We start from the raw sequence: 9,855 nt of genomic DNA on the forward strand, positions 1-9,855 counted from the left end.
GCTGCCGATTCAACGATAACCCTGTACAGTACGTCACCATAGTGACATCGTATGGCGTGCGATGGAACATGCATTGACGACAGGATGACGACCGGATGATGACAGCATGACCCAATCAACAAGCAACGCTCTCTATATGTCTGCGCAAACACCGCCAGACGCATGCGCCAAAACCTCAGAACCAACTGGGAGCGCGTATCCTGCAATGACTCCTGAACATGCAGGTGCAACACGACGCTACCCTTACATCGAGGGCAGCCATTGGGCCCAAAAGAAGCAGGCAATTTTCTGGTATAGATAAGGCAGCGCTAGCATCAGCAGAGGCATGGAGATAGAACCAAGATAGTTCGGCAGAGTGCTCCCAAATCCATACCGAGGCAGCTTTAACCAGCTCCTTGGTTCCTTCGATCTAGGCAGCTTTAACCAGCTCCTTGGTTCCTTCGACCTAGGCAGCTTTAGCCAGCTCCTGGATTACTCTTAACCGAGGCAGCTGTAACTAGCTCCTTCCTCGAAATCGAGGCAGCTTTAATCAGCTCTTTGGTTACCGACCGAAGCAGCTTTAACCAGCTCCTTGGCTTTTCCTTGATCGAAATTGATCATCACTGCCATCTGCTCAGATTATAAATCATTAATATTCCGTCGATATAGAACCTCGATAATAAATCATTTCATGTTTTGTTTTAAAGAAAAATCAGTCTATGAAATTTATTTTTTAACCACAAGCCACACGCATCCTACTCCCTGTTCACAGGTAAGCCACTCTATTTATGAACGTTTTATGTACTACGACGCACGGTTCGTTACAATAGTATAAACTTTCATATAAATGAAGTCTGATATGTATCACTTTTAAACATTTTTTTAGAAGCTTCTTTAAAGTTCAAATTTTTAAAAATTTAGCATTTTTCCTGTACGAGTTAGAAAATACTTATGAAACGCATAGATATCTGAAATGCAATTGTTGATATTAATGAAAATGTATTACGAACTTGCGTTTTTATATTTTATAAGAAATAATTTTTAGATTTTACAGATAAATATTTTGTTATGCCACTTTACAAAGATATAAGAAAACATAATTGATATTAAAACGCAGCAGAATACATCGTCATAGTATTACTACTAAAAATGTTTGATGTCTTTATCTTTTTGTTATTAATTCTTAATTTAAAATTAATAAATCGTTTAATAATTCTTAATTTAACATTATGACAATTTATAACAAATTCAGAAGGTAATGTTTTAAATTTTTCAAGAAAAAATGCCAAAAAATTTACATCTGAACTGCTACAATTTTTTTTCAAGTAAAAGAAGTACCGTCAAAATTCAATTTCCATTTTTAAAAAAAATTCAAATGACGGTTCATTCACAAAGAATAATATGTTTTCTTTGAAACGCTTTAACTGAACATGTCGAGCATATTTTGTCTGTGGACGATGCTAAAATGAACCAGCTGAGTTCAAACATTCTTTACAGGATATGTTATATTTTGAAATACGAGAAACTATGTAACCCGAAATATTGTATAAAACATATTATTCGAGATCATGTATACGTACCACTTCTTGCGATAAATCGGGAACTACAGGAACACATGTTTAGGGTTTCATTACTTTCTTTCTATGAAGAAAATCACCAATAATCAGTCTATCATCTTCATAATTGCAAGTTGGTAAAGGTTTCAAATATTTGTAACGAGTAAGGGGGAGACCGCCAACTCCCCACTCGAGACTGCCTCAGGAGAACGTAGTTCAGACCACGGCCGCGAGGCGGCCACCGCAAAATCTCGCGATCCCGCGAGTGAAGTTGCGACACCGCGGAAATATAAAGCAGGCAAACGGCACCGGGTGAGAGCGTTCCAGCCACCGAGCGTGCATACAGCGAGCGAGTACCGCGATAGCGCACAAGCTGGTTTTCTCTTTTTTTAACGGACTGTGCTTAGTCTTCCAACGGACCTTGGAGGTGGTGTATAACCGCTCCTTGTGGTAATAATCGTGATCATCGACGGGATAGCTCTCTCTTCGCGTCACTAACCTCGGGTCTCTGTGTCCCATTCGTGGCGTAGCCCGGTGGACACAGGCTACGGACCCCTCGACCAAGGTCAACGGGTGGCGTAGCCGCCGTAACCTGTAGCACCACTCACACACTCCGATCCCGATGATTCTATTCTCCTGCGTACTGTAAATACGGAATGGAGCAGCGGCTCCCAACACCCGCCGACACCACCGTTGGGACATACGTGCCCTCTCCCGGCGTGTTTCACGAACCTCAATAAAAGACTGTTCTCAACCGAGACTTAACTGACTCCCTTTATTCGCTACAACGAACCCGGCGCCCGACTGAGGCGGCACCTTCTTCCTTGCTTCCCCCCAGCGACCACGCCGCAGCGTGGTCACAATTTAGAAATAGTAACTATTTTAAGATTTTGTTTAAATTGCAATGTATTTGGAACGGTTATTTTTGCTCGAATAGATGAAAAAATATTTTCCACAATATCTGTTGTAAACCGTCCACTTAAAATGTAAATGTAGTTATGTTTTTCGATTAAATAAGTTGACAATTCGATGACTGTTTTCGTCGTTAACATGATTACCTTGTTGTACTGGTTTAAATGTGTTCTTTTTGCCAACTTTGACATTTTAAAATAATTCGGTGACAGATTGGAGAAACATGATCGAATTTTTGAATTTTTTAATTGAAGCTGCATTGCCTATTGTTTTTCCTAACGCCATTTAAGGGGTGCGTGAAGTGACTACTGAAAACCATTCGGATATTATTTCAACAAAAGTTGCTGTTGTCAAATACTCGATTTTCGACGTGTATTCTTGTAAAAATTTAAGTCCTGAACTACTGTCTCGAGAAAAGAAATTGACTGCCTTATTCACCTCCGTTTTACCAAATGTACTACTTACAAAATCGGTTGTTTTCAATTTCGAAACGAGTTTCAAATCATAATTTTCTTGTCTGTTTACTAAATCCGATAGATGCTCGAAATGCACAACTGAGCTCGACAGTTTGTACGTTTTAAGAAAACTGTCAGGTAAAATTATAAATTTATTATTGATCAAACACCATTTTAGATTTTTCTCTAAATGATCTGGATCGCTTTCAAACCACAGTCTTCGTTGATTGTCACACCGATAAATTATTGAATTTATAATATTTGTATAATGACCAGCGATACATGTACCAAACGCGCGCCACAAACTTTGATTACTCGATCCCATGTCAGATGAGATACAATGAACTCGAAATCCGATTGATTCTGCCTTGCGGATAATGATTAATATTGTAGGTTTTAAAACTGCTCCATCATAACTGCTAGGTGTGATGTAGTGCGTAATGTTTTGTTTCCAACGGGAAAATATACCTCCTAACGCTATAACTAGCCCGTGCGTTCCTTCGTTTTGTCCTACATTTGGCAAAATATTTAAATATAAAAAATTACAATTTTTCATTATACTTTTTTATAAGAAATCATTACTTACAAAATCCCACTTTGTTTTGTATATAATTTTATTCAAGATGTATCCCAGTCCAAGAGTGCAGTCATTGTCTCGAGAATCTTGGAACTGAGAAACTTTGTCTTTTAACAGCTCAAAAGTGTCATCGTATTTTCCTTCCTCAAAATCGATAGTTTCTAACTTTCTTCTTAAGGGAGTACGGTAGTCACGTGACTTTTCGAGATTGCCAGGTCGGTATCTGCTATTACAGTTTTCGTTACAGAAATAGTATTACCCACAGACACGTGGCTGCCTGATGAACGCAAGATGGAGCCTTTCTATGATTTCGATTTCGGGAGGTAGCTTAGAAAATTTCCCCCTCTACTGCACACACTACTATACGAGTTATGTGTACGTGAACTCGACGCGTCGCGACCGACTTCGGACACTTGCGGAAAGTAGAGAGAGTGCGAATATGAGTCTTACTCTCTCACTCTTGAAACGCCACATTCAACTGTTCACATCCCTACAAGCGGCACGAGCCACGCGCGATGTTTCCGATTGCTGAGATATTTTCAGTGATTCAATACAGCACTGAATCGTGTGAATGTAGTGGTATTTAGCAAACGACACATGTTATTTGTATGTGTATAACTTTTACACGTGTCACATTCTAAATACCACTACATTCATATTATTCATTGTTCGCCCACATCGATTACGATCCATCACAACGATAATTACACAATACATTTAGTTTGAAATAACTAAACAATGCATGTCTTAAAATTTTTTATTTAAAAATAAAACTTGATATCTTGGTGATATCAAATAATGTATTGACAAGAAGAAAGTACGCGAAACTATCATCCAAGGGGTATCAAGTTGTATACCCTTGGAATGGCAAGAAATTGATCCCTTTTTCTCTTTGAATCTGTTTCATCTATTTATGTAACATAATTACATTTTGTACATTTTGTAATTATTTTACATAAATAGATCAGAAAATTTTGAAAAGAAGAAGTTTTTTTACGCCAACGCATTACTCAATATTATGTTTAACTTATTTATACTTATAGAAGATAATAAAATTTTACTAATATCTTGAAAAGTATTGAGTGTCATATATTCGTTACGAAAACAACTGCTGGAATTTCGATTAATAAAATCGAAATGAAGATCGTCGTACGGACAATGCACGAATTTTTTATGATTTTCATCCTATTTGTTTAAGAATGGTAATAAAAGATTAAATTTTTGTCATTGGATGATGTTACGTTGTAATGTTCGAGGCTGTCCCCGAGTCAGCATTCGGCGACTAGACACGTGCTCGAAAATTATTTGAGAAAATAAATCGTCGAATTAAAGATAAAGAAGTTATTCGACACTCGAGATAAGTAAAGACATATTTTCAGTGAATTATAGCATGATTTTGTAATTTGTCTATGAATTATAAATAATAATTCAAGAAAAGGGTACAATAATTTCTTTAATTTATTTTTAGATGGCAAACAAGGAAACCATCATGGATTGTTCTCCATCGAAGGAAGTCACAGGAGGAGCGACAACGCCGCGGTCTCCGTCGCCGCCGGCAACAGAAATGCTGGCTTTACTTAAAAAGGTACGTACTTATAATTAGATACATACGCAATTTCAGACTACATAACATTATAATTATTTACTTTTTCTATTATAGATGAAAAAAATGAAACAGTTAATAAAGTTTTATAAGTACGGAAGAGGTGCAAGAGGCGGGAGAGGCGGGAGAGGCGAGAGAAGAGGGGGAGGAGAGGGCCACGGCCCAAAAAATATTATAATAAAGTGATTATTATAATGAAAAAATAAATAAATTCATAAATTCATAAATTAATTCTTGTATTGATTCTTTTTACAACCGGTGTAGTCACAGTGGCTTCATTTCTAGAGATCGTCGAAGTCGGCGATGCTGACACAATAAATATGGGCAAATGAAAATATCGCGCGCCGTTTGTCGGCAACTTCACAGTATTTCAAGAGCGAGAGAGTAAGATTCACTTTACATTCGCGTTCTCTTTTGACTTTCCGAAGCTGTCCGAAGTGGCCCGAAGCGTCGAGCTCATGCACACGCGAATCCTAAGATGGTGTGTGTAGTGGAGGGGGAAATTTTCAGTAACTCGCATCGCCAATTTGGGTATCACAGATTCCGATTCCACATCGGCAGCCTGTAGCGATTCTTTTATATTAAAAACTACAATATTTATGAAATAAATGTATATATTAAATTTCTCACAAAATACACGACTGTTCTTATCACAATCTCAAAGCCAATCCTCTTCTCCCGTTACTATAAACAAATTAAATAGTTGAATTAACAAACAAATAAACATAACGCGCGTAAATTGAATTTTTGATGACGTTAGCTTCCTGTTTCCGCTTATTCTTTTATGAGGTAGACTCCACAGTACTCCCCTCCTAGTAACCTACGCAAATGTGAGTTTCTTCTTCCCAGGGTATGTTTTTGTTGCATACCACGAGGATGAAGGTTGATGATCATTTTCTGCTGTAGGTATTTCAACGACTTCTGTGGGAATTTCTTCAAAATAAGCCGGTTTAAGCCTTTCAGTGGAAACTGTAACTAAATTATCATTATATTTAACGGTATAAACTAAATCTGAATTCCTATTTATAACTTCAAAAGGTCCTTCATAAGGTGCGTCTAAAGATCCTCTTGTAGCATCAACTCGTACAAATACGTGAGAACAGGTATTTAATCCGTTAAATCTGAAAGGTTTTCTTTTAGAATGATGTGAGGTAGGAACAGGTCGGATTTCTTGCATATATTCCTTGAATTTGTTTATGAATATTTCAGATGGAGGATGGAAATCAGAATCGTAGAAGAAATCACCAGGAATTCTTAATGATTTTCCATAAACAAGTTCTGCTGTTGAAATCCTCAAATCCTCTTTGATACAGGTTTGTAAACCTAATAAAACGGTTGGAAGAACGTCCATCCATTTAGTATTTGCATGACAAATTATGGCGTTTTTAAGAGATCTGTGCCAGCGTTCAATTAAACCATTGGCAGCTGGATGGTAAGCCGTAGTCCGAATTCTATTTGCTCCAATATGTTTACACAAGCTTTGGAAGAGTTGTGATTCAAATTGACTTCCTCGATCTGTAGAAATTGTGGCTGGAGAACCAAATCTGCATATCCAATTATTAAAAAATGCAGTAGCTACAGTGTCAGCAGAAATGTCAATGATTGGAATAGCTTCTGGCCATCGAGTAAATCTATCGATGATATTTAAACAATATTTAAAACCATGGGAAATAGGAAAAGGTCCAACAATATCCATGTGAATATGTTCGAAACGAGAGTTTGGAACTGGAAATTGTGTTGGTACGTTTTTCACATGTCTATGAATTTTACTTCTTTGACATGGGAGACAGGAACGTGTCCAATCTTTTATGTTTTTCCTCATAAGTGGCCAAACAAATCTTTGTGAGATTAATTTTAATGTAACTCTTCCACTAGGATGTGAAAGATTATGTACTTGTGTATAAATCTGTTTCCGTAAAGAGATGGGTACGTAAGGTCTAATGTCTTCTCCGGATGTGTCACAATACAGTAGAGAATCCGAATTATCTACGCGTAGACCGCAAAGCTTCAGTGAAGAGTTTGTTGCTTGTAAGATATTTTGTAACTCCTGATCCTTCTGTTGTTCTTTTAGTAATTCGTCAATAGTAACAACAGTAGGCATATTTATTGATTCTACTCGCGAAAGAGTATCAGCAATAATATTAGATTGACCGGCAATATGAACAATGTTCGTGGAAAATTGGCAAATGTAATCGAGTTGTCTTGCTTGCCGTGGAGAAGCTTTTGAAGACTTTTGAGAAAAAGCAAAAGTTAAAGGTCTGTGGTCAGTGCGTATCGTCAATTGTCGACCTTCTATTTGATGTTTAAAAAATTTAATGCTGCTGTAAATAGCTAGTAATTCTCTGTCATAGGTGCTATAATTTTTCTGAGTGTCATTTAATTTTTTAGAGAAAAATGCTAAAGGAAGCCAATTACCTTCATGGAATTGTTGAAGAACGGCGCCAATGGCGATATCCGATGCATCTGTACGAATTTCTAAAGGAACATCAGTAATAGGATGAGCCAATAAAGTAGCGTCGGCTAATTGATTTTTGCAATAGTTAAAGGCTTGGAGTAACTCAGGCGTCCAGGAAATTAATCTTTTGTCCTTTTTTTTAGCATTACCCAGCAGAGCGTTGAGTGGAGCTTGAGCAGTCGCAGCATTCTTGATGAATCTCCTGTAAAAGTTGATCATTCCGAGAAAACGACGGAGTTCAGAAATATTCTTCGGAGTGGGGAAAGTTTTAATGGCTTCAACTTTGTCAGGAAGAGGTTTAAGTCCCTGTTCAGATACTGTATATCCGAGGTAAGTGACTTTCGATTCGCCGAAAACGCATTTTGCAACATTTATGCTTAAACCAAAATCTTTAAGCCTTTGAAAAACTTTTTTTAGATGAATTTTGTGTTCGACAAGGTCTTTCGAAGCGATGAGGATGTCGTCAATATAACAGTAGCAAAAATCCAGTCCACGTAGAACTGTGTCCATGAATCTTTGGAATGATTGTGCGGCATTACAGAGACCAAAAGTCATGACTTTGAATTCGAAAAGGCCAAAAGGTGTGATGACTGCAGTTTTTGGTTGATCTTCTGTGGCAATTGGGATCTGATAATATGCGCGTGTAAGATCTAACGTTGTAAAAATTTTACAGTCGTGTAGTCGGTGTGTGAAATCGTGGAGATGAGGTATGGGGTATTTGTCCGGGATGGTAGCTTTGTTTAACCTTCTATAGTCACCACATGTACGCCAATCTCCCGTCTTCTTCTTAACCATGTGCAGTGGACTCGCCCAAGAACTGGAAGAGGGATCGCAGATGCCTTCTTTCATCATCTTTTCAAATTCCTTCTTCGCGATTTGTAACTTCTCTGGTGTGAGTCTGCGAGCTGGTTCATAAATTGGAGGTCCAGTAGTAAGAATGTGATGTGTAACATGATGTTTACATCCACGTTTTCCTAAAGGTTTCGTAATGTCAATAAATTCTTTCAGGAGAGATGAAAATTTTCCGGCTTCGTTAATTGTCGATAAGGTAACGTAAGATTTGGATGTGGTGTAAGCTGGGGAACTTAAAAATGTGATCCCATCCAGTAACCTTTTCCGTTTCAAATCAACAAGAAGATTATAATGTTTTAGGAAATCAGCTCCTAAAATAGCCTTGGAAGTATCTGCGATTATGAATTCCCATGTGAATTCTCGGTGTAGACCGAAATCGATGGATAGAAGTTTATGACCGAAAGTATTTATGACTGTACCATTTGCGGCATATAATTTTAAGTCGTCTTGTTTACGCGTTCCTTTAAAACCCTTTACTGGAATTACAGAAATATCAGCTCCGGTATCAACTAGAAAACGTGTTTTCGTTTTCTTATCTACGATAATGAGGCGATTCTTTGAATAGTCATCCGGAATTGCCTCTGATACCGATGACTTTACTAGTTTTCCGTATGCGTCGATGCTGCCTGATTTGGAGCTTGTCTCCAAGAACAAGGTGGGGTGCATTTCCTTGCTTTCTCGGCGAAATTTTGGTGATAAAAACAGTATTTACTATTTCGGGAATTAGATCTAGCTCTGTGTCTAAATCGATTTTGTTTCTGTTTTGAACGACGTGTGTAAATATTTTCCGCTAATGCTTCTATCATTGTTTTCAGCTCTTTGTAACGGTCATCGGATAACGAAGGTGTGCCCGTATTTGTCGAAGAAGAAATTGTCGAGATATGTGATTTTGACATTTCATATATCTTATCCGCTTGTAAGGCTAGTTTCTGCAAGTCAGAAACTTCACTGATGGCTAATATACTTCGAATATTGTCTGGTAATCTTTCTAAGAATAACGAACGTGGTATTGAATCGTTACATTGGCCGTTTGATAAATTTCTTAATTTTTGTAGGAAATTAGAGGGTTTTTCCTCAGAAATTTCTAAACCATGCATTAATTTTCGTAATTTGGACTCATTGGTCTCTTCGAAAGCGTTAATGATTCTACTTTTTATCGTTTGGTATTTATTCTGTTGAGGTGGATCGATAAGGATGTCTGACACCATTGGGAGGATGCTCTGGTCTAAATGTACGACCACGTACCTGTACTTCGAGTCATCACTGGAAATGCGTGCAATGCTTAACGCTGCCTCGACTTGAGCGAACCAAAGTCCTGGATTTTCTTTCCAAAACGGGGGAAGTCTGACGGAACTGGTTGCGTTGATTGCACCGAAATTTTGTTGCTGACCGTTTTCTTGAGTTCCCGGATCATTTTGAGCTTGATCCTGTGTTGAATCTTCTGTTCTCGAGTTAGATGGCGAGAA

At 37.9% G+C, this 9,855-nt stretch overlaps 1 protein-coding gene and 1 pseudogene across 1 annotated transcript; one reads left to right on the forward strand and one right to left on the reverse strand.

Annotated features, from left to right (window-relative positions):
* Positions 1-1,085: 1,085 nt before the first annotated feature.
* On the reverse strand, positions 1,086-2,237 carry LOC143180565 (uncharacterized; annotated as a pseudogene).
* A 5,264-nt stretch (positions 2,238-7,501) lies between these two features.
* LOC143180579 (uncharacterized) lies at positions 7,502-8,270 on the forward strand. Its single transcript, XM_076380409.1, has 4 exons — positions 7,502-7,547; positions 7,623-7,635; positions 7,681-7,867; positions 7,955-8,270. The coding sequence occupies exons 1-4, from the start codon at positions 7,502-7,504 to the stop codon at positions 8,033-8,035; spliced, it is 327 nt and encodes a 108-aa protein (XP_076236524.1). The 3' UTR covers positions 8,036-8,270.
* The last annotated feature ends 1,585 nt before the right edge of the window (positions 8,271-9,855 follow it).

Source organism: Calliopsis andreniformis, chromosome 1 (genome assembly GCF_051401765.1).
Source record: "Calliopsis andreniformis isolate RMS-2024a chromosome 1, iyCalAndr_principal, whole genome shotgun sequence".
NCBI lineage: Eukaryota > Metazoa > Arthropoda > Insecta > Hymenoptera > Andrenidae > Calliopsis > Calliopsis andreniformis.

Coding starts and splice junctions, on each gene's coding strand:
- LOC143180579 (XM_076380409.1), top strand. CDS start 7,502: ATGGAATTGTTGAAGAACGGCGCCAATGGCGATATCCGATGCATCT. Junction 7,868..7,954: donor TCAGATACTGTATATCCGAG/GTAAGTGACTTT, acceptor AACTTTTTTTAG/ATGAATTTTGTGTTCGACAA.